This window comes from Gymnodraco acuticeps, unplaced genomic scaffold, assembly GCF_902827175.1.
Source record: "Gymnodraco acuticeps unplaced genomic scaffold, fGymAcu1.1, whole genome shotgun sequence".
Taxonomy (NCBI): Eukaryota; Metazoa; Chordata; class Actinopteri; order Perciformes; family Bathydraconidae; genus Gymnodraco; species Gymnodraco acuticeps.
Window position 1 is genome coordinate 7025652 of NW_022990238.1, and position 23433 is coordinate 7049084.

At 40.9% G+C, this 23433-nt stretch overlaps 2 protein-coding genes across 2 annotated transcripts; one reads left to right on the forward strand and one right to left on the reverse strand.

The window, feature by feature from the left end:
- The first annotated feature begins 5766 nt into the window (after positions 1-5766).
- LOC117548675 (cytochrome c oxidase subunit 6A, mitochondrial) lies at positions 5767-7533 on the forward strand. The gene is made up of 4 exons (XM_034220074.1): positions 5767-5897; positions 6254-6329; positions 7052-7197; positions 7309-7533. The coding sequence occupies exons 2-4, from the start codon at positions 6254-6256 to the stop codon at positions 7396-7398; spliced, it is 312 nt and encodes a 103-aa protein (XP_034075965.1). The 5' UTR covers positions 5767-5897; the 3' UTR covers positions 7399-7533.
- An 8626-nt stretch (positions 7534-16159) lies between these two features.
- armc5 (armadillo repeat containing 5) lies at positions 16160-23419 on the reverse strand. Its single transcript, XM_034219548.1, has 7 exons — positions 22505-23419; positions 22037-22067; positions 21815-21925; positions 20303-21191; positions 19262-20064; positions 18465-18597; positions 16160-18138 (listed from the first exon to the last, which is right to left on the reverse strand). Exons 1-7 carry the CDS (start codon positions 22892-22894, stop codon positions 16674-16676), a joined length of 3822 nt encoding a protein of 1273 aa, XP_034075439.1. The 5' UTR covers positions 22895-23419; the 3' UTR covers positions 16160-16673.
- Positions 23420-23433: the final 14 nt, after the last annotated feature.

Here is a 23433-nt window from a genome sequence, read left to right on the forward strand (position 1 = left end):
GAGTAAACGTAACATCTCCTATAAACAAGAAGAGGAAAAGAATGAGAGAAAGCAAACAGCATAAAGCTCCTGGGGAAAAGTGGAAATTGCAAAGTAAACATGACATACTTTTTAGGAATTTGTGTGTGTTTAGTTAATGGAAGAAGAGAAGAGCATTGTAATCTTACTCGGCTGTCATTGGGAAATATAATGTGTGACAGTGTTTTGAGACTGTGTACAAGGAGCATTAGCCCATGGTGGCATAAACACCACATTCCAGGATCATCCACATAGTCCTATAGCGTGGGAGGTCCCTAGCCGTTTCTTAATCAACATTTTACTTTATGTCTTAACCTCAGACAAGGCGAGATTTGATGCAAACATCTGACTGGAAAACCACATATGATGGTTATGCTTTGAAAGACACCAGTTGTTTTTTATGCCACCTGAGGAAAACTGAAGTCACACACGTGCAGACCACCACATTGTCTTCTTTGGTGGTATTGAGCATAAGACAATAACTTAACCCACGTCTGACTCATTACTCCCTCACCCATGATTCACTTCTAAACATTTATCTGTCTGCATGTTTGAGAGGTGCCCCAATCAGATCCATAAGGAGTGTCCATTTTTCAAGACGAGCTGATGTTGTCAGAGGATGTGCAGACTGTGTTGGCTCATTAACCCGGAGAACTGTATGGGAACAGGGAGTGCAGTGTCTCTGGAGACACATCTGGATGGCAGTTTCAGTGCGGTCGAATTAGAAACACAGTGTGCCCCAATATATACATACATGTTACATTGTGTGTGTTCGTGTCCTTGTGTCCTTTAAGGTCGATAGAGGAGGGAAACATGTCTTGAGTCTGGCTGGTTAAAGACCTGCAGGTAGACACAGGATTATGTTAAGGTAGGTTACATTTACCAAACAGCATATCAAAAACATCTTAGAGCTACAATAAATGTCACTGTAATTTTTGGAATAGAAAAAAACATAGCATTTTGTGACTCACAATGGATGATAATAAATATTGACTTACCCTCATATATAAGTGCATCAAGTAAAGTTCATAGGCAAGAAGAGTGTAGCTAAATAAGTTTATGTTTTGCTTAAAACATTTTTCAAAATCTATAATGAAAATATAATATTGTAAGCTGAAAGCATTATGCTAAGCTAAGCATCATGGTTTTAGAAGGTGAACAATTTAAAAACATTTAGGGTTATTGCCTAATTAGCTTTTAACCTACTTCTGACAAATATTGGATGTCAGCACAGGCCCATTGTATATTTTAAAGTCAGTTTATACAAAATGTAAGAGTACTGGGGTCACATGGTTTATGTTCCCATATATAGAAATCATCTTTAAACTTCAAGGCCGCTTTTTCATGAGATTCTGTACAACATACAACATATCCAGCGTGACCATAAACAATGGTCACCCGATGCTGTCGTAGAATAGTCCATTGTATGGCATTGTCCTAAAATAACAGAGAACAAAACCACAAACAGGAGAGTAAACACAGACAGCAGTGTCTGGGTTAAAAACGATGTTCCTGTCTAAGGAGGAAACACCTGCAGCTGATTAACTTCGTCAATTAATTTCCTCTATCATCTCAAAATTCACAGAGCGCCACTTATTGGTCGGAGGCGAAAATACAGATAATCCCAACTGAGCATCCAATATGAACATTTTCCTTAAAGGTTACCTATTGTGCAAAATCAACTTTTTCATGTATTTTCTACATCAACACGTGTCCCCTCTGTTTAAAGAGATTCTGAAAGTTTCAGGAAAAAAGATTCACTCACTTTTAGTCCTGATCCATTTATATAAAAACCTGTCTGAAAATGAGCTGATCAGATTTTGGCCACTTTATGATGTCATACATTTGTTTTGGGTTGTGTAACCATTAGCCAATCACCAACCAAGGTAACCCCCCACACCTTATCACCTGAATCCCCTCCTAGAGCACCATTGTGTTCTTTTTAACCAAATGTCTCACAGAGGGGCTTGGGGAGGGGCTCCTTGTTTTCATCTAAAGTAACAGACACAGAATCAGCACTTTTGAAACAGGGCTGAAACAGAGGGGATTATGGGATGCAACAAAGCTCTGTTTGGTATTTGGGGCCAAACACTTCAGAGACATGTTTTGTACATATCTGAGACCAATAATATATTGATGAAAAACAGTATAATAGGGGACCTTTACCATCTTCACCTTTGCTGTTAAAAAAAACCAGTTTTAATAATTGTATTCTTAGATTTGTTTTTCTTTTTTACCTGGGGACTGGAATAGTTGTGTTTATTAGTGGTTTTATGCTCTTCTTCTTTCAGCTGGTAAGCCATTGGGCCACCTCCAGGGGGGTTAATATTAGTGTTCAGCTCCATGTAGCATATACACATTAGGGAAGGAACAAAAGGCCTACAGAGGGACGGCTCACTCTTTATTCAGGTGTTTCAGTTAAACCTGCATCTGGCTGAAAGGAATTGTTCCCAGAGGAGAGGAAAAAATGACAATTAGGTTTACAAGACATAAAGCATCAGCAAATGTAATCAATCAATCGGGAAGCTCGTTCAGTATTCCACCACTGAATGAAAAACAGTTAAGTTGGCTGCTGAAAAACAAATGAATGAGACGAATGATGTTGAAGTTGTGAGGAATTGCAGAGATGTCATAAAACAAATTGATTATAGCCTTTTAGCTGCCTTCTTACTGCCACTAGCAGCCAGTCAGTGGTACTGTGCATTTCCACTGGCTTGTTGAATATAACATTTAAAAACACAGACCGGTAATCAAACAAAACTTGTCAGCAAGTGTTTGGCTTACTTGCTGTGTGAGGTTGTAAGTAAACAGCTGCAGATAATAAGACATTGAACTCTCACTCTGTCTGCACGGCACCTGCTGATGTGATGGACAGAGTATGGAAGTTTCCAAAGAGTCTGTCCAATGAGAGGCAGCCCTCTCATTGCTGAAAATCCACTGCTGTCTCAGTGTTGGTCAATATTAATGGTGGATTTTGACTACTCGTGGTTTGTTTAAGTGTCTGCAGCCAGAGCAAACCTACAGACAGCTCACAGTCCCACACACTCACAATTAGAGATGTCATGTATACAAGCACATTCTTTATACATCATTTCCTTTTTTGCCCAGTCCTATACTGCCGAAACAAGTATCAGATAGCAGCAAGCCATAGTTTAAAGTCCCTAGTTGTGGAAGGAAAAAGTACAAGGCAAAGTTTAGCATAAAAAATATACATCAAATATCTTGAATGGTCTGCATTGAGGGGAGAAAGCTAGTCCCTGTCCAAAAGCGGTATAACTTCAATAAAGCGCTGTGGGCTGCTCTGAAGTGAATGCAGGAATATGGTAACCAAGTGTGCAGAATAGAAAGAGCTACACAGATTTACAAGTCAAAGCTGGGACAGAGTGTTACAGCGGCTGCTTTCACCTCAGTCCAACATCACACACACTTACTGCATTGCACACAATCCACAGTATTCTTTCTCCTGGCATAAAATAAACACAGACAGGGGTGATGTGCGTGGGATATTGTGAAAGGTGACTGGTCTGAAAACGTTTGCAAAAGCTGATTTGCCCACACTAAAGAATGATTTGAATTGTTTGAATTTTAGTTTGCTGCATGTTATCCTCTCTTTCTCTGTCCTATTCCAGCATTTAGGTTTTTATCTAATAAAAGCAAAAGGCCATGAAGAAATTGTTTTAAAGAAAGATTATAAGAGGATACATCATTACATTTGTGTCTGTCCACTTTGCTGTGTTGAGTCTGACAGCAGATCAGAGCGGCTGTTGACAGCAATATTAGTATGCTAGAAGCACAAATCTCAGTAGGATTCATCCTCTGGCCACCATGAATGTAAAAATTACAAAATCTAAAACCTTTAGGGCTGGAACTTCTGATTACTTAAATGTATTGGCTTTGTTCGTTTCGTCTATAAAATGTCAGGAAAGTGAAAATGTCCATCCCAGTTTCTCAAAGTTCAAACCGATGTCTTTACATGTCTTGTTGTAGCAGTCCAAATCTCAAAGACATTTTGTTTAATGTCATATAAATCAAAGTAAAGCAGGAAATATCCATATTTGAAAGCCTGCACACAGCAGAGCAGCTATAGCTAAACAATAGAAGTATTGCATTGACTATAGGTTTGGAAACATACACATTATTAACACAATGAAGCTGATAATAAAAAGATATACAATGTCTGCGGAGTGTCTGCCTGTGACTAGCCTACATGTCTGTGCATGGACTCTTCATGATGGTGTTTAACCTCAGCCCACAATAACACAAGTGCGAGACGTTCAGACAGACTGACATCACAGCTGGCTCTGCTGCTGTTTGCTCTGCAGCCGGCCGCCGCCCAGACGGAGGCCACAGGCTCACTAATATTGTGTAAATCAAGAATTAACCCTTAACACACTTAACAGAGAAAAAAATAATGAATTTAAAATGTCAGACAGTGGCTTTTTGTGGAGACGTTTCTAAGATAGTCAGGGTGTAAGAGAAATTACAATCCTTCATTTGATCAAAGTAGGATGACCATTATCTAAAATAAAGTAATGAAAGGATATTACTATCACTATTATAACTTAGTAACATGTTATTTTGATTGTCAACAAATACTCAAAAGAGCATTTCAATGTTGTAGTTCATCAATGTGAAGCCAATTTTAGATACTTTAAAACGTTTAAATAATACTGGGTAGATGAGTACAACACTTCATGATATCATATAAGTATATTGTGTGTTTTATATTTAAAAAAGTAACTTAAGCCATCAGACAAATATAGTGGAGTAAAAAGTGCAACATTTGACTCAGATTAGAGGTATAAGCATTACATTGAACTTGTAAAACTTAACTAATGATGATGACAGTATTAAAAGAGAATACAGCATTTTTGCCAAACTTTAAAAGTTGCAATAAACTAAAATGTACTTGCATGTACATTTAAATCCAAATGTATGTAACACATTTTTTTCAAAGGTTATTCTGAGTCACTTTATCTGTCAGAACTAGAGAGATCTCACCAACAGGAGGCAACATTACTGCAGAGGTGAGCCTGTGCAACACAAATAACTAAAGGGAGCGTTTAAGGGCAGTGCACTTACAGTCTACACTGTACAGTACACTACTCCATCTGGTGGACACTCTATTAAGGTAACAACAACAAACAACAAATATAGACCTTTCCTCTGCCAAACAAACTACCATTGGCCAATATGAATAAATACTTGATTTATAAACATTTCATTTCATAAAGGTTTATTTTTGTTGTTGATTCACATGCAGGTCTACCAAAGATGTGCAAATGATTCACATTATTCCCATAGCTAAGGTAGAGCAGTATCAAGGCACTGTCTACTATAAGAAAATAAATAGATGTTTTTAACCTGAACAAGATTACCTGTTTGTATGATGCTTGTGAAAAAATGTGTTCTACATTCCAAAAGAGGCGTGCACATTATTTACAAACATTAAAATAACTTTTTAAGCACCGGAGATGTAAATCCTACTGGACATTTCCAAGAGGTCTACTTAATGGGCCTTAATGGCTTCAATAGTTTACTTTTACTTCATATCAGCTTTCATCTAACCTGGAGGCAAAATTGATCAAAACAAGAAATAAATACAACTAAAATCAAAAGCTTGCACACTGTTGAGGACACCCACACACACACACACACCCTCCCCCCTATTCTCTTCCTCACATATCAGACAGCCTTTGCACTTGCCCAAATATAAACGAAGTTTCTTGGCTTATGTACAGGTAGGGAGGAGTCAGACACACAGAGTTCAGTCGAGGACAGACTGAAGGACGAAGAAGCAGGAATGAGAAGCAAATACAAGGAGTTAGCCAAAAAAATAAGAAGATAAAGTCAATTGAATACTGCCTGCCTGACGATCAGTAAGTTCTTGCTGGATTTTGAAATTATATTTCTTTTAAAAGGTTTACCACAACTCATCGTAAACAGCAACACAGAAGGCCCAAGCTGCTGTTTATTCGAAGGGAGCCATGATACATTGCTTAATATTTCAGCAAATGACTGCTTAGAAGAGAAATATGTGGTGTTTAAATGGCTGTGTAGAGGTTCTCTTTATTATTATTTCAACATTACTCTTTTGTGTGTTTTGGCTCAGTGCAAAGCTTAAGGCTCTTCATATTAAACTAAAAAGAAGATAACACTTGGATGATTTTTTCTTGTGATTAGAATTTCTTTTTTTTTAATAATTTATGGCCAATGTGTCTCTCCACCTCTCCAGATGTCTGTGTCTCCAGCTGCCTTGGTGGCTCGACGGGCGCTTGCTGCTGCGTCAACCTCCAGCCATGCAGGAGGAGGTCAGTGTGTATTTTCTGAGCCCCTCAAACCAAAACACAAAAAAAATGAAATCAGTTGTGAAAAGTAACATATGAAATGTACATATGAGCAGTTTAGAGCTACATGCATATTTAGTAAATGAATAAAACAATGAAAAAAATAATCAATAATTAATCAAATTTACAAATAAAATGAGTTTATCATTTTTGATAAAATATACGACTTCTTTGATGCCTTTGAAGCACTAAAACAGTAATATTAAAGTGAACAATGCATGAATAACAAAAATAAAATTATATATTATAGGCTATAATATTCTGAAATGGGAAACTGCATAATGACTACTTTGGTTCTTAATGTATCTGGTGATAATTATGTTGTACTTAAGTTAAATTGCATGCATTTTACAGAGTTTTTCTGTACTGTCATATTGCTACTTGTACTTTGGAATAAATACTAAGTTCTTCTGAGTACCTCATCACTGAGCAAAATGCATCAAAGCCTCTAGATTTAGAGATTCTGCATGTAACTCTCGTACAGGTTATTTTGTTGAACATTAACTGAAATGTCTGCAGAGCTGGCATCCGTCCTGCAAATTAATGCTACTTGGCAGAAAGACAGGAAGTACATTTCATTGTTGATAGACTCAGAAGAGACAGCTGCTGTGAGGTTGTTTCCTCATTGTGCCTGCGCCTCATTCAGGGCTTCAGTAATGCACTTTCACTGGTCGTTGTTTCCACAGCGAGGACCTGGAAGATTCTGAGCTTTGTTTTGGCCTTACCTGGTGTTGCTGTCTGCATGGCCAACGCCTACATGAAGATGCAGGAGCACTCACATCATGAACGCCCAGAGTTTGTTCCATATCCTCACCTGCGTATCCGCACCAAGGTGAGTCTCAATCAGCATACCTGCACCTGGGTACATAATCTCTCTGCCATTAGATCAATGTTATTGTTGTTTTTTGCCTTGTTGTTGACTTGATTTGATGTCTCCTTCTAGAAATTTCCCTGGGGCGATGGCAACCACTCCCTATTCCATAACCCAGAATCCAATCCTCTGCCTGATGGCTACGAGACTTCCCATCACTGAGCGCTTCGATCACATTTCTCAGATGTGCTGTGCTCCTTATTAAAACTTGAGTCTGTGGTGTACTTGGCTTTATTTTACTGATCGAGGGCCCACACCTTGCACCCAGACTGGAATAAAATCACTTGTGCTGGAAGACAATGAGTCCCATTTATTTTTGTTTAACATGTAGTGCTTAATTTAATCAACCCTTAATGCTTCAAAATGTGTTTTCACATCTCATTATCAAGACAATCTTCTTCAATTTCAGGTGTTACGTCTGAATGCACTGCCATCTCTCTGGTGTGGTTGTAAACGCTAACACAAGGGGTCAGAAAAGTAGCAATTGATGAAATGCTGCACCTACAGGCTTTCAAAGCTTAAAGAAGACAGGCTAGATGTTCTTGTCAAAGCACAACAAGGTATGAAGGGCCGTGTAGGCCAAAATTAAAACTTACCTCGCACACACACTACTGAAAACATCTGGCCTTGCACACACACTACTGAAATACTCTCACATTCACTACTGAAAATTAAGCCTCACACATATTACTGAAAATGAACCTCACACACACGCAACTGAAAATTAACCTCACGCACACACTACTGAAAACCTCTGGCCTTGCACACACACTACTGAAATCCTCTCACATTCACTACTGAACACCTCACACACACACTACTGAAAACATCTGGCCTTGCACACATACTACTGAAATACTCTCACATTCACTACTGAACACCTCACACACACACTACTGAAAACATCTGGCCTTGCACACATCCTACTGAAATACTCTCACATTCACTACTGAACACCTCACACACACGCTACTGAAAACATCTGGCCTTGCACACATACTACTGAAATACTCTCACATTCATTACTGAACACCTCACACACACGCTACTGAAAATTAACGTCATACACACACTATTGAAATCCTCTCACATTCATTACTGAACACCTCGCACACACACTACTGAAAATTAACCTCACACACACACACACTCCTGAAAAACATTTTACTGAAAGGTTCTCAGTAGGGAATGTGCATGTGTTTCACCTATGTGTGTGTGAGGGGATTCTTGCTGTAACGGAAGTCATTCTAATGTAACGGAAGTCATCTGCTAGTGGGTCTCTTTGCTAGCCCCGTTAGCTTCATTAGCTCCAGGCTGCTACTCGGACGTGTTTGTTGTGTTGATGCCTGGTGGAGTATTCTTCATTGAAATATCGCACTTATCTTATGGCTCTGCGGTTCAAACAGACCGTCCATGAATGCAGTTTATTCGGTAAGTGAAATTCAAGCACTTTATTTCTTACTTGTCTTTTTATTCAGCTAACAAGCGAGACGAAGCTACATCTGTGCTAACGATGCTATCCGTAGCATACAAGTTAAAACATAATAGAGAAGTGTAAAACATTAAGAAGGATTATACTGTAAAACATAAGGCTTCTCGGTGAGGTTGGTAAAATAAGGTCATGCTTGTACATTAGTTAGTTTGCTAGTTAGGTAACTGTATGCATTGTTATTGTTAATTTAAAATAGCTATGCTCGACGATACAGACAGCTAGCGTTACATTAGTGTTGAAGAGCAGAGTACTGTATGAGATTAACCCATAGATTAACCTCACTATAAGATCTGTGTATCTTAAAAATATGAATCTCACATTTCCAGTTGGTTCCAGAAATAACGTTAACATAGATATTGCAATATGGTTTGTTGAGCTGGAGTTGATTATTGAAGCTTACTGGTTAACGTTCATCACATTAAACGAACGAACTCAAACGTTGTTGTTTTTATTAATATTATTACCAATACTTACTTAGCATTTTATTATCATTACACTGGAGAAACCGACTTATTGTGGCAGCAGAACGTGAACATGTAACTTAATGCCTGCATTTGAGGACGAAAAATAGCTCAGTCAATGCTTTAGGGACAAGGAAATGATTTGTTTAAATATTAGATATGACGTTATGTGTGCTTCTGTGACAATGAAGCTTATTCATTGCATTACATTTGTTGAAGATGTGTGTCTTTTACCCTTACGTGTGTGTTACAAATGAATGTGAATATGGCATAGGACCAGGGCCGGACTGGGACAATATGTCAGGCCGGGAATTATACACCATACATACAATACATACAAATCTATAAATGCCTTAAGGTTTCTAAAATATACAATATGTGGTAAATTCAACAGTGGACCCAGCAAAGATTCACATTTTTGCATGATTTTTGTTATTGATTTGTTGCTGTTACTTAATTATACTTTTAATAAATTCAAGTCAAGCTTAGTTACATGTGATGGTAGCTATATGCTCTCTGTGTGCCTCCTCCGCAACCAGACTGTATTCAAACTCTCAAGTACCAGTTATATCTACTTTAAACAATTAAAAAGACAAAATCAACTACATTTATTGATATACCAATCTTTAAACTTTCAGATGTGAGATATTGAAATACAGTAATAGTTTTGTCTATTTAAAAAAGAATGAGCCATTCCTTACAGTTAACTTCATATTTCTTATTGTCTAAAGCATTTATGACACACATTTCCCCCTCATATTCACAGTGTGGATCAATTGAGACAGCGTGCAGAGACTTTGGGAGAAACCTCAGCATGACGGATGTCCTGTCTGTGGGTTTGGCTGGAGAGGTCTTTCTCTGGGAGGAGGCCCAGGCCTGATGAAGAAACCCCCTAACTGCATCTGTGAGCACATACTGGGCTCAGCTGTCAAACAAATGATGGTCCTGTTTGACTTTGTGTTCACAATAAAAGTGTAGTTTCTTAGTGAATGTCCTGTATTGGTCTTTAATCTGAAATCAGCTTTTCATTTTCTTCTTGCCCCTCTGAGAAAACGGTGAGGCAGTTGTGTCCTTCAGGTATGTCCTTTCCTAACAGAAATGACAAGAAACATGACATTATTGCAGAGTAAGTGTGTTATTTATGAAAGAGGTTTGTTTATTTAGCGGCTGTAGAAATAATGTATTTTTTTAATTTTAATGTGTTTTTTTAAATCATCACTTTGTACTACAAAGATAATCAGATTATGAATGAACAGTCTGCAGTTAATCAACATTAAAATATCTTATTATTAAATAATATTCAACTGCTCGGTTGTCTCACTGCAAGAACCACTTTTACCACGTCTTTTACAGACAATATGTAAAGACAAATGGTAGCAATTCTCAATGTAAAATAATAATTGCCTTAAATACATTGAAATGTGAAAGCTGATTATAGTTGTTACTTTATTTAAACCAGAATGTTTCTCGATTCTTTGTACAGTATGAAAGGAGTCTTTGTACCTTTGAGTCCATGCTGAAGTTCACTGATGTTAGGAATAGGTCTGTCTCTCGTGGTCAGCATCCTCTGGTCTGTCTGCATCACCTGGAAACTTGAAACAAACATATATATATGTAAAGTAACAATGTGTTGGTCACAGACTTTTTTTACATGCAAATGTCATGTGATAATCTTTTTGTTATCCTTAAAAAAAAGTGCTGGATATCAAAGCCCTTACTGTATCTTATCAGTTGGATTGTGTATTATTGTATAGTTGGGGTCCTTTTTTATTTCAGAATCGTTTTTCATGAGACAGTCAATTTAAATATTTGTCCTATGCCATATTCACATTCATTTGTAACACACACGTAAGGGTAAAAGACACACATCTTCAACAAATGTAATGCAATGAATAAGCTTCATTGTCACAGAAGCACACATAACGTCATATCTAATATTTAAACAAATCATGTCCTTGTCCCTAAAGCATTGACTGAGCTATTTTTCGTCCTCAAATGCAGGCATTAAGTTACATGTTCACGTTCTGCTGCCACAATAAATCGGTTTCTCCAGTGTAATGATAATAAAATGCTAAGTAACAAACAACAAACCATATTGCAATATCTACGTTAACGTTATTTCTGGAACCAACTGGAAATGTGAGATTCATATTTTTAAGATACACAGATCTTATAGTGAGGTTAATCTATGGGTTAATCTCATACCGTACTCTGCTCTTCAACACTAATGTGACGCTAGCTGTCTGCATCGTCGAGCATAGCTATTTTAAAATAACAATGCATAGTTACCTAACTAGCAAACTAACTAATGTACAAGCATGACCTTATTTTACCAACCTCACCGAGAAGCCTTATGTTTTACAGTATAATCCTTCTTAATGTTTTACACTTCTCTATTATGTTTTAACTTGTATGCTACGGATAGCATCGTTAGCACAGATGTAGCTTCGTCTCGCTTGTTAGCTGAATAAAAAGACAAGTAAGAAATAAAGTGCTTGAATTTCACTTACCGAATAAACTGCATTCATGGACGGTCTGTTTGAACCGCAGAGCCATAAGATAAGTGCGATATTTCAATGAAGAATACTCCACCAGGCATCAACACAACAAACACGTCCGAGTAGCAGCCTGGAGCTAATGAAGCTAACGGGGCTAGCAAAGAGACCCACTAGCAGATGACTTCCGTTACATTAGAATGACTTCCGTTACATTAGAATGACTTCCGTTACAGCAAGAATCCCCTCACACACACATAGGTGAAACACATGCACATTCCCTACTGAGAACCTTTCAGTAAAATGTTTTTCAGGAGTGTGTGTGTGTGAGGTTAATTTCCAGTAGTGTGTGTGTGAGGTGTTCAGTAGTGAATGTGAGAGTATTTCAGTAGTATGTGTGCAAGGCCAGATGTTTTCAGTAGTGTGTGTGTGTGAGGTGTTCAGTAGTGAATGTGAGAGTATTTCAGTAGTATGTGTGCAAGGCCAGATGTTTTCAGTAGTGTGTGTGTGAGGTGTTCAGTAGTGAATGTGAGAGGATTTCAATAGTGTGTGTGTGAGGCTTAATTTTCAGTAGTGTGTGTGTGAGGTGTTCAGTAGTGAATGTGAGATTATTTCAGTAGTGTGTGTGCAAGGCCAGATGTTTTCAGTAGTGTGTGTGGGAGGTGTTCAGTAGTGAACGTGAGAGTATTTCAGTAGTGTGTGTGCAAGGCCAGATGTTTTCAGTAGTGTGTGTGTGTGAGAGGTGAGTTTGAATTTTGGCCTACACGGCCCCTCATAACAAGGAGCTGCATCGCTGCCCCCTTTTGACACACACACACACACACACACTAACCCACCCCCACACACACACACACTGTCGTGTTTATTTTAAACTCGTCAATACTGTAAAGATATACAATGAGAGTAATCAATAATAAACTGGTGTAAGCAAACAGCGTTGTCTTGTTGGTTATTTATTTGAAGCTTCAAAGGCACAGGTCTCACAGAGTATAGGATAGTCTGCAGGAGTGTGCGCAATAGTCACAGAATAGCAAAGCTTATATACAAGATAGTTTTGTGTAGCATGGTGGAACGCCTCAGAAATCTGCTTTCACACGGATGTCTCATATTGCTATTAGACACCTGTGTCCTTGAACTGCAGAAAGTATAACGGTTATCAGCATATGGAAGTTCAAACTTTGTGTGAAGAGGAGTAGTTTCAACATAGTCTGCCAAATCAGCTCTGTGGCCTTGAAGCATTTGAGAATAATAACCCTCATTAGAGTATGCAGAGAAAACAGCACATATCAAGAAATGGTACAGTGGTGTTAGACCAGGGATTCTCAAAGTGTGGCCCGCGGGCCAATGGCGGCCCTCGGAAATGTTTCTGGCGGCCCGCGATAGTTAATGTGACACGCTGAAATGCATGCGTTATATTTTAATCCTCCATGGTTGTATCTAGTAAGAATTAGAATGGAATTTAAGAATGGTAAAACTGCGCCCCCTGGGTTGTCATTCCTAAATTATGAATGACAGCTTGTGGAAAGTTTGCTAGACTACTAGTTGCATGGCAACTAGGCATCTCGCGAGTTGCGGTAATTGGTTAGTACAATAAAGAAATAATTTGTTTTTGAATTATTTTGTGTTCCGTTTTTTCTTGGGCGGCCCTCAATCCAATATTGGGTACCTAAATTGGCCCTCACTCATCAAAACTTTGAGAACCCCTGTGTTAGACAATGCTTTTAGAAGCATTTGGTTTTAGCATATAAGGTAACATAAGAAATTGCCACACACACACACACACACACACACACACACACACACACACACACACACACACACACACACACACACACACACACACACACACACACACACACACACACACACACACACACACACACACACACACACACACACACACACACACACACACACACACACACACACACACACACACACACACACACACACACACACACACACTCCTGTCAGTCCATGTATTCACAGCAGCACAAAGTACATTTTTCAAAAGCTGAATATAGTCTCCTTAACATTTACTTCTGGTAAAAACTACAATGCACAGCTATTTGAAATGATAGATTCATTACCTAAGTTTAAAGATTAACATCTTCAATATGAATCAATGAGCTTGAGTCTTAGAGCAACATTCGTGAAATTGGCTAGATAGATAGATAGAATGGGAGGGATGAAACCCTCTTTAATGGTCACACATGCAGAGCACACAGTACACACAGTGACATTTGTTCTCTGCTTTTTACCCATCCTAGTAGTAGGAGCAGTGGGCAGCTATTGTACAGCAATGGGAGTGAGGGGGGGAAGGGGGTTGTCCGGTGCCTTGCTCAAGGGCACCACGGCAGAGCAGGAGGTCTCTCCAAGTAGAGGTCCCAGTAGCAGCCCACACTCCATATTTAGGTCTGGTCGTGGACTTGAACCGGCGACCCTACGGCTCACAGTCCAAGCCTCTACTGACTGAGCCACTGCTGACAGCCATATCAGAGTTTCTCCCCAGATTGACTGCCTTGGAGTTGGGGGGGCTTGTCACCATGCAGCCTATGGTATTATACATTGTGTAAATTAGAGTCGCACAAAGCAGACGTTTCCTTACTCACAGCTTTTCCATTATTGAAATTTTAATTCCAGCAAACACCACAGTTGAATTTAAGCCTGATTGTACATTTTCTTAGCTTAAAAGGTCCCATGTCTTGCTTTTCTGGTTATTACCCGTCCCATTGTGTGTTATGTAGCTTTGTATGCATGTAAACGGTCTGCAAAGTCACAAACCCTCAAAGTACACCCTGTAGCGGATAAATCTCTAAAACAGATAAGACTTGTCTATGCTGCCCCAGAATGCCTCGTTGGAGATTTTTCTTTTTCCATTTTTTTCTTCCTGGGTATAGTGACGTAACGGCTCCTCACACCAACACATTCTCACTCCTAACTCGTACTATAGTGACGTTATGTCAGGATCCCTTGGCGTCACTATCAAATGCAGTGGGGGCCCTTTAGCATCAATTTTCAACTATCAGGGAGTCCCATTAGGCGCTTTCATACAAAGTACTTTTCCCAGGAATAGTTTCCCGGAACTCTTTAGTTCCGGAACTATCTAGTAGATCTCGTTCACACTGGAATAAGTCCCTGAGGGAGGATTACGCAAATGAAGCTGCTGACGTCACTTCTTCTTCTTCTGCTTTGGGTTTACTGGCAGGCCGCAAACAACTTCACGGCGTATACTGCCACCCGAAGTCCCGGGTAAATCACCAGAAGCGCCGACACCTTCTCATCATTCCACAGCTCCCACGTTTTATTTTGTGTTGCCATAAGTTAGTCTCTCTCTGTTGGTGCGCTGGGCTAATGCTAATAATGCTAAAGGCTTCACGAAACAGTTCGGAGTTTTACGGGGCGTGGTTTGCAATTCGCCCAGCCAATCAGAAATAGGAACCTTTTCCTCCCCAGGAAAGTACCACCTCTCTAGCAGCCAGGGACTGAAAAGGGGTGAAAAGGTTCCCGAAAAAAAGTTCTAGTTCCAGATCTTTTTGGTGTGAACGCAAAATCCCAGGAACTGTCGGGACTATTCCTGGTACTCCGGTGTGAAAGCACGACTTGCATAGAGCTCCCTGAACGTTGGTAATAGATGAGTTGGGATCGTGGAGAAATGCTCTCCGCAGACCCATTCTCACAGCGTTTATCAACCTTTTTCTTACTCAATATCAAGCCACACTTATTGTTTTTACTTCGGCTGTGAGTGTGTGTGTGTGTGTGTGTGTGTTCAGGCTGAGTTCAGGCTGAGTTTCACGGTGTCTCGCTGTCTCAACGCAGCAACCAGGAAACAACACCAGTAATATAGCTCACAGTCACACTCTCCGCGAGCCTCAAAGGGCGGAGCAGCGAGCGCTGCAACGTCCCGCCAACACGGCACCCAGACCCCACACAGCATTCTCATCTGTTTGTCATTACTGGTGTTATTTTCTGGTTGCTAACAAACGCCATTGTAACACATAATCACTGATGTTCTGCTGTAACGGTGGTGGACTCATCAGAACAGAGTGGGCGAGCTGACCAATCAGAGCACACTGGGCTCACAGGGAGGGGGGGGGGGCAGGAGCTCCAACAAGACGTGTAGGACAGAGAGTGAATACACATACTATACAGAGAAGCTGTATGAGAAACCAATGTGATTTTGGAACATTGAACAATGTAAATCTATTCTAGTAGACCTCAACAATGGAATTATGATCAGTAGAAATGGCCAAAACATGGGACCTTTAACATTGTTTGCAGCTAATATTGGTAGCAATAAATTAGTGCAACAGTAGGAGATAATCAAAGTCATTCATATTCAAACCAATTGAATAATAGTTAAACAAATAGCTGTTTTACTCTGTTGTGTGATTTAAACAATATTGAAATTGTCATAAGCCACGCAGTCGGATTCTGAATAGTCAAACTGAAAAAACAAGAAACGGAAAGCAGAATGATGTTCCAACAATATATTTAGTGGCATAAATTTATATGGGACAGTTGGAATCTATAAACCGTATACTTGCTAATTCAAATTATCTCTATGTACAAAATAAACAACTGGTTTCTAGACCAACCCTGATAATTCCAGTACTTCCAGCTAAATGACATTTCTCAAATAAATTACAGATTTTTTACCCAAAAAAAAGAAAGAAAAATCACAATAGAAAGAAATGATAATACAATTTTGTCATGCTGTCACACATTACAGATCAAAACTCAAATGAAATGTATGCTTCGAGTTTATGAAAATAAATCAGTCCTGTTAGTACTCAAGGAATTCATACAGCAGGTTCTCATGTAATCATGCTGTTGCTGTAACCTGCACTTTAAAGTTAAAGACATTTGATGAATTGAGTACAATGGCAATTTTTCTAGAAGCTTATAACAAGCCCTAAATTCGACTCAATTAATCTGTGCCCTCTGAATTCATGCCACCAAACACTCGCCATATTATTTCCTCCTCGCTCAGCTCAGAGACACTGCAGCCAGACTTAGCAGACCCTGTTTCAGAGTCTCTATACAGTCAGCCTCTCTGGCAAGTCTGCGAAGGCAATCCCCAGCTAGAGAGGAGGACAAGAGGGGCCGAGGGGAGTCCTGACAGCCCAGCAGCAGAGACAGGCAGGCCTGACCCAGGGCAGGGTAGCTGTAGCGCTGAGAGAACCAGTACACCTGGGGGAGGAGGGCAGCCACGGACCCACCCTCAGCACTCGCTGCTGAGGAAGACATTGAGTCCTGAGCTGATGATTTTAGACGCTGTGCTGAACCTTTCAAGTTCTTTGGTCTTAGCCTCAACTTTTCTGGATCACGTGATTTGTCTACCCCTGACACACAGCTTGATTTTGAAACTCGAATGAAGCCATTGATTGTCTTGTGGTCCAAAGCACGAGAGGTTATATTCTTGTCCGTCTTGAGCAAGGAACTGTTTTGTTTCTGCCCTGGTACATTTTCAGTTTGAACCTCAAAACCCGTCAACTCTAACTCAGATGTACGATTAGCCAGGTTCTCCTCTGCAGACTCGAGACAGTCTTGGTCCGATTTAGATGCAGCCTTTTCAACCGTGTCAACTGTTGGAGCTGATGCAGCTCGATAAGCAACCTTTGTGGAGCAGGACAGGAGAAGAGACACGCAGAGATCTTCTAACTCTCTCTGTAGCTCAGTCACTAAAAATCTGCACGCCCCAATCATCACCTCACCTAAAGCTGTTTTCTGGAAATCCAAGTCTTCTGATGAGCGATCCTCCCGCTCTTTTTGGCAGAACCCTAGTCCTTCGAGAACTAACTTGTCCAATACCAGACACTGCCCCCTCTTCTCTCCTTCATCACTTTCGCTTGTTGTTTCCGTGTCCTTGGTAAGGCGACATCCGTGCAGATAATGCAGAACTGGTAGCAGCATACCTTGGCTGACATCTTTGATGCTGATGGCTTTTTCTACACTACCCTGAGCTTCACCAAAACCGCCTCTCAACAGAGCCCAAAAGTATTCAGAGCCAACCCCCTCTGTCCCTTCCACCCCGGCCACGGCCTCCCTGTTGGCCTGGACCTGAGTCCCGTCATCCAGCAGCAAGAGGAGGTCAAAGTCTGAGACTCCGTACGGACAGGTGTCAGTCAGACGAGGCCTTTTCGAAGGAGGAGGTGACGCTTTGTCAATTTTACTGACTGAGTGTGTTGTAATTAGACTAAGATGTTTCTTGCCAAGCTCCATTTTGATGCTACCTGTCAATGTAGACAGGCATCCAATCAGGAGGGAGGACAACAGCGAGTGGAGCTGAGGAGTCAGGCCTGAATGTGACGTGTTAAACCAATCAGAAAGCAACTTTCCACATTCAGCGGGGTGGTCTTCCTTCACATCAACCTCATCGCAACCAAGGGGCTGCAGAGCTAAGAGCAGCCCCCCGGAGTCCAGGAGAAGCTTCTTCAACAGGGACTTGTTGCTGTCGGAGTAAAAACATACACATGGTCACTTACAGAAATTATTCTGGATCCATTCAGCAATGGCGTAAGTAAATATAAAACCATTCAATAAATTGCATGGTAAAGTTTCTGACAAATGTAATAAGGAAATTATGAAAAGCGGAAAAGTAGAATTTTCTATTCATAATGAAGGCTTTTTTCTATTGATATTAATAACAACATCATTTGGTACAGGTCTGAGCTTAATAAAGCAGGTGTCAGGTGTACATGATTATAAGTAAATACATTTAAAATTAACAAAGAGGTCATAAAACAGATTTCATTTTTGACTAGATCTACCACTCACCTGCAGATTAATGGCAGCGACAGCGCACAGTTCATCTTGTCAGACTCGCAGCCTGACAGCATCACGTGGGCAACAACCCCAGACCCAAATCCAGATTCACACTGGACGCGCAGATTATTAAGCAGAGTAAGACCTGCAGAGAAAATAAGTGCACATTTAAAAACTACTCTTAAAAATAACCAATATTGAGTTAAATTACAGAATAGCTGGTTCTTGTGTATTATTCATGTGAGAAGTAGGCTCACATTGATCTGTATCGGCCCTCATACTGACTCATTCAGAGCATCAGCTAGATGGGAATGATCCACATTAAATATTTAAGATTTATTTTGTTCATGTCGTCGTCGTCATCATCATCATCATCATCATGTCAGGCAGATGAGTCATACAGCTAGCCTTGGCCTAATGTTGCCTAAGATATAATTGTAATGCTCCTAACAGTTTGGCATACACACTTTTTAATTGTGTAAAGAGAAAACCTTGGATAAATGTGTATGGCTTCATCTAAAGATAAGGGACTGGGAAGATGGATGGGTGCATCCCTAGTCAGAGAAAACTTGAATGATGTTTAAGTTGAATGATCTAACGAATAACATACATAATGCTACAAGTAATACAATATAATACATGTGAATTATGTATAACTTCACAAGGCAATAAGCATACACATAGGTGATGCTTTCAATTATATTTTAGAGGGGCATAAGGTTCATATGTCAAATATTTCCTCTTAACTGTTCTAAAGTTACAGTGCTGCAGGTTGCAGATAACTCATCTGGGTAACATCTTTATCTTACCGAGTTGTTTGACTTTAGCTTTCACTCGTTCCGTCTGCCTCTTCCCTCCCTCGAATCCTCCCCCCCTCTGGCAGAGATGGTGATGAATGAGAGCTACAGATCCAGTTCGGACCAGCGCCTGCAGACAATTTGGGTTGCAGCTCAGCCGGCACAGCATCCGGAAGCACCTGCTGCTGGGGTCCTGGTGCTGGGTGAGGTAGTAGAGCAGGCCGGACATGACGCCCGGGCTGATCAGAGCAGCACTCGGGTCAGTGGAGTGGGAAAAGCGTGACAGCAGCAGCAGGATGGGCGACTCAGGGGTCCAGGGCTCCGGGTGGTAGGGGTGGTAAGCCATGGTGCGGGGCACAGAGGGAGGGGTATCAAGAGTTACTTTAGTTAAACAAGCGGCTGAATTAACGCGCTGCCTCCTTCTGTGAGGGGAGAATAACTTTGACGGAGAGACGGGTGTTTGGGGCGTTTTAGTGGGGGAGGAGAGAGTGGAACTGGGCTGGGTTTGGGCTGTGAGCGCATTCGAGGATTGAGGACTAGAAGGCGGCGGATCAGTGATTTTAGAGGAGGAAGACAGCTGGGGATGGGCTGAAGAGGACACGGGTGAAGGCTGTGCAGCTTTTTTAAAAGTGGAAAAGGCAGTAGGGTTGGATGGAGAAGAGTTTTTAAGAGAGGAAAGGGAGTCAGGGTTTGGGGAGGAGGTTTGAGGTGATGAAGAGGGTGGGATCTGAAGACTCCCCCATTCCCCTTCAACTCCAGACGAATCGAGCAGGTCGCCCTCCGAGGAGATCAAACCCTCAGACACCAACCAGGACCTGAAGACAGAAAACAAGCATTAGGGCTGTTCAAATTGACCTTTGAATATTTCTCCTAAAAAAGAAAATCAATACATACAGGTAATTGTGTATGTGTTTTTCACACATTACATATTTACACCGTAGTTGTGTATATCTAAGGACAATAGACCTTTAAATCTATTGAATCTTGATAAACAATAGCAAATAGTAGAATGAAATTCAGAGAAAATAGAAAAAGACATTTAATAGACCATACCTGAGACTTAAAAAGCTTGATGAACATAGCTCCTTTCCAGCTTCCTCCTTCTTGCAGCCCTCAGGAGAAGGAAAGTCAAAGGATTCAAAACAAGACGAGGGCAGGAGCTCAGCGGGAGACATGCTGGCGGAGAGGCTCACATCCATCTTCTCATCAGATTGTTCCTCGCCTCTGGTGATCTCCACCAGTCGTGCAACAAGCAGAGGGACCAGTCCCAACTCCTGCAGCTGCTCCATAGCAGACTCATCAAAAACAAAGTCTACACAGGCAAGGATGGTGAATCTGGAGAGGGGGTGACCCTGATGCGCAGCCAGAAAGCCAATCAGCACCTCCAGTCCACCGCTCTCCTTCACCTTGGCCCGGTTTACCGCCTCCTTGCAGCACAAGCACAGCGCCTTAAGGAAGACTCCAGACTTCAGAGGGTCCCTCTTCACCTCCTCAGTGAACTTCTGAATGACCCCCAGTGACCCCACCAGAGGGCGCAGGCAGCCTTGGGCGCACAGGTTGGCGAGGGATTTCAGTGCCAGCTCCTCAAAAGGTTTACCTGACTCCCCCGACGCCATGACACCAAGCTGAGTGAGGACTCCAGAGCGGGACGCCTCCCTGGCACATTCAACCCCACAGCCACGAGTCAGCTCGTGGAGTGTCTTGAGCACCGCCTGTCTCAGCGCCAGGGGATATTCTGGAGCGATGAGGGGGGCGAGAGAGGATAAGGTCCCCTGGGTGAGCAGCGACAGGCGGTTAGAGGGCGTGTCTGAGAGGTAGAGGAGAGCCCGAGCAGCAGACTGAGCGCACTCCAGTTTAGGACAGGGCTCTTTGGGCGGAGCATCAGTGGGGGAGGACGGGCCAGAAGAGAGAGACACACAGAGGAGGAGAAGAGGAACCCCACCTGTGGAACACAAATAAAAAAATAAAATGGATGTTAATCTGACAGAAAATCATTTACCTTTCTCATTTTTGCCAATTTACTAATAAATAAATAAATAAATAAATAGCACTGTTCTTTTATTGGCCTCATAACAACAATTTATTTTCCAGTATAAATATCTAACTACCAATTAATATAATTAATTGAGTGGTATCCCACTAGCCAAGAGGGAAACATCTACAATGTGAAAGTGAAATATGTAACATCTTACAATTACATGAGTTATTAACCAATTAAATGAGAATAGTAACAGTTAGTGAGTACGCGAGTTCAATCTGGTAACATGATGAGAACCAAACCAATTACACTATTAAATCTTAAAAGGACTGCAGATGGAAATGAGCTATTAGCTCAAATCTGGCTTTAATTAATCTCTTCTCTTGTATGAGATTAATGTAATGTATGCATGGTCCTTGTTGAAATAAATACATAATAAAAAATAAAAATGTAAGATGCACGTCCTTTTGGACACATGCTCTCTGGGTGTAAAGCTGTAACTACAGCAACACAAATACTGATATAATTGCCCAACACCTTTTCCGTATAAAATTGCTTTGTTTGTTAAATTTGACATTTAGACTAACCTGCAGAGTGGATGAGTGCAGAGCTCTGAGCATCCATGGCCAAGTTTCCCAAAGCCCGGGCTGCCCTGTTCTGGACGGTCTCCAGGGCCATATTTTCCTTCAGGATCTCCACTAAGACAGTCAAGAAGAGTTGGCATTTTATTATGTGCAAATGATTGCAAGCCTTAAAGAGTCCTAATTCTGAGATCAAATGTCCGTACAAGAATGTAAATGACCACTTACCTACAATATTTATTCCATCAAGCTTACGAACCTGAGAAAAACATTCAAAAAGTTAAGAATTTCGCTGGGCGGTTTTATAAATATAATGTTTAATATAAGTGGTGCATCTTGAATATTTCCATTGGAACTTCATAATCCAACTATAAAATTAAAATAATCACAACTTTAAACATCTACAGAAGTGATATTCTAAGTGCACATTGCAGCAGCAGTAAGAATCCAAAACATTATATTCTGTATAATAGTCAAAAAAACTGACAGGAAACATTTTACCGCACAATGAGCAGATATACCATTGCTTCAAGTACATTTTAGTGGTAATTTTTGAATAAATGTTATCTGGAAAGGATGGATCTGAATAATTATTTTAACACTGTTCAATACAAGGACTCTCTTGGAAAATATATTTGTAATCTCAGTGAGACCTATCCTGGTAAAATGAAAAATAGCCTCTCTGTTATTCCTTACCTCTATGCGTGTTAGCAGCTCAGTGCAGCAGTTTGCCAGGATGCTCAGAGCCAGGTCAAGGGGTTTCCTGGAGCACTCTGGGTGTTTGAGCAGCTCCAGCAGGGGTCTGAGACCACCTTGAGTTCTGAATCTGGCAATGCCAGCCTTGTCCCCCTTAATGTGCTGAGTCCGGATTGCAACCAGGGCTCTCCACTGAGAGGCTCTGATCCTTTTGTCCCCCTCTCTGCCACCGCCTGAGTCACCGTTGCCATGCCTGTGGTGTTCAGCTCCTGATCCGGGTTTGCAGCAGAGGTGAGCCAAGCACCAGGTCAAAGAAGACTCTGGTGATCTCTGGTCTCTGGAAGGAGCTCTTGACTGATTGCAGTCCATTTGAACAGGTGATGCAGCCATAGTCCCCGGTTCAGTTATCTTAATATTTCTCGTCTCAGTTTAGACAGATTTTAAACACATTGTGGAGCATCATTGAACGCTTCCAGTGAAATAGAGAAATAAAATAACATGTCCGTTTACTTAAAAACGTTTAAGTTTTTTACTCAACTAATGAATGTGTGCTCTTAATGACTTCATTCACGTTTCAAAAGTTTCCACAAAAAACAACATTCTGGTGTCAATAAACTACAGATACCATGAAAAAGTAAATGTGTACCACCTGACGCCGCAATCGCTGATGGGAGATGGAGTTCCACCAGCTTCGGTCCCCTCCCTAAAAACAGGCCTACATCGTGGGAAGGCCGAACAAGCGTTATTCTACGTGATATACGTGTATCATCTCAATGTAACATATTTTTACATATGAAATGACGGAATAAAGCTCTAATTGATCAATGTGCTGTTACCACTGGCCGAATAGTTTTTGTGAAACAAAATGCAATCGCCTGTGTTAGCCGCTAACGCCATCTTTAGCCAAACAACAAAACAGGGGCGGTAGC

Bases quoted from the DNA above. Each gene is read 5' to 3' on its own strand.
- armc5 (XM_034219548.1), bottom strand. From the start codon at position 22,894: ATGGCTGCATCACCTGTTCAAATGGACTGCAATCAGTCAAGAGCTCCT. The intron at 21,926-22,036 runs GTAAGTGGTCAT...TGACTGTCTTAG, and splicing joins TGATGGAATAAATATTGTAG to TGGAGATCCTGAAGGAAAAT. The intron at 18,139-18,464 runs GTGAGTGGTAGA...TTACTCCGACAG, and splicing joins TCGCTGCCATTAATCTGCAG to CAACAAGTCCCTGTTGAAGA.
- LOC117548675 (XM_034220074.1), top strand. From the start codon at position 6,254: ATGTCTGTGTCTCCAGCTGCCTTGGTGGCTCGACGGGCGCTTGCTGCT. The intron at 6,330-7,051 runs GTCAGTGTGTAT...TTGTTTCCACAG, and splicing joins CTCCAGCCATGCAGGAGGAG to CGAGGACCTGGAAGATTCTG. The intron at 7,198-7,308 runs GTGAGTCTCAAT...GTCTCCTTCTAG, and splicing joins ACCTGCGTATCCGCACCAAG to AAATTTCCCTGGGGCGATGG.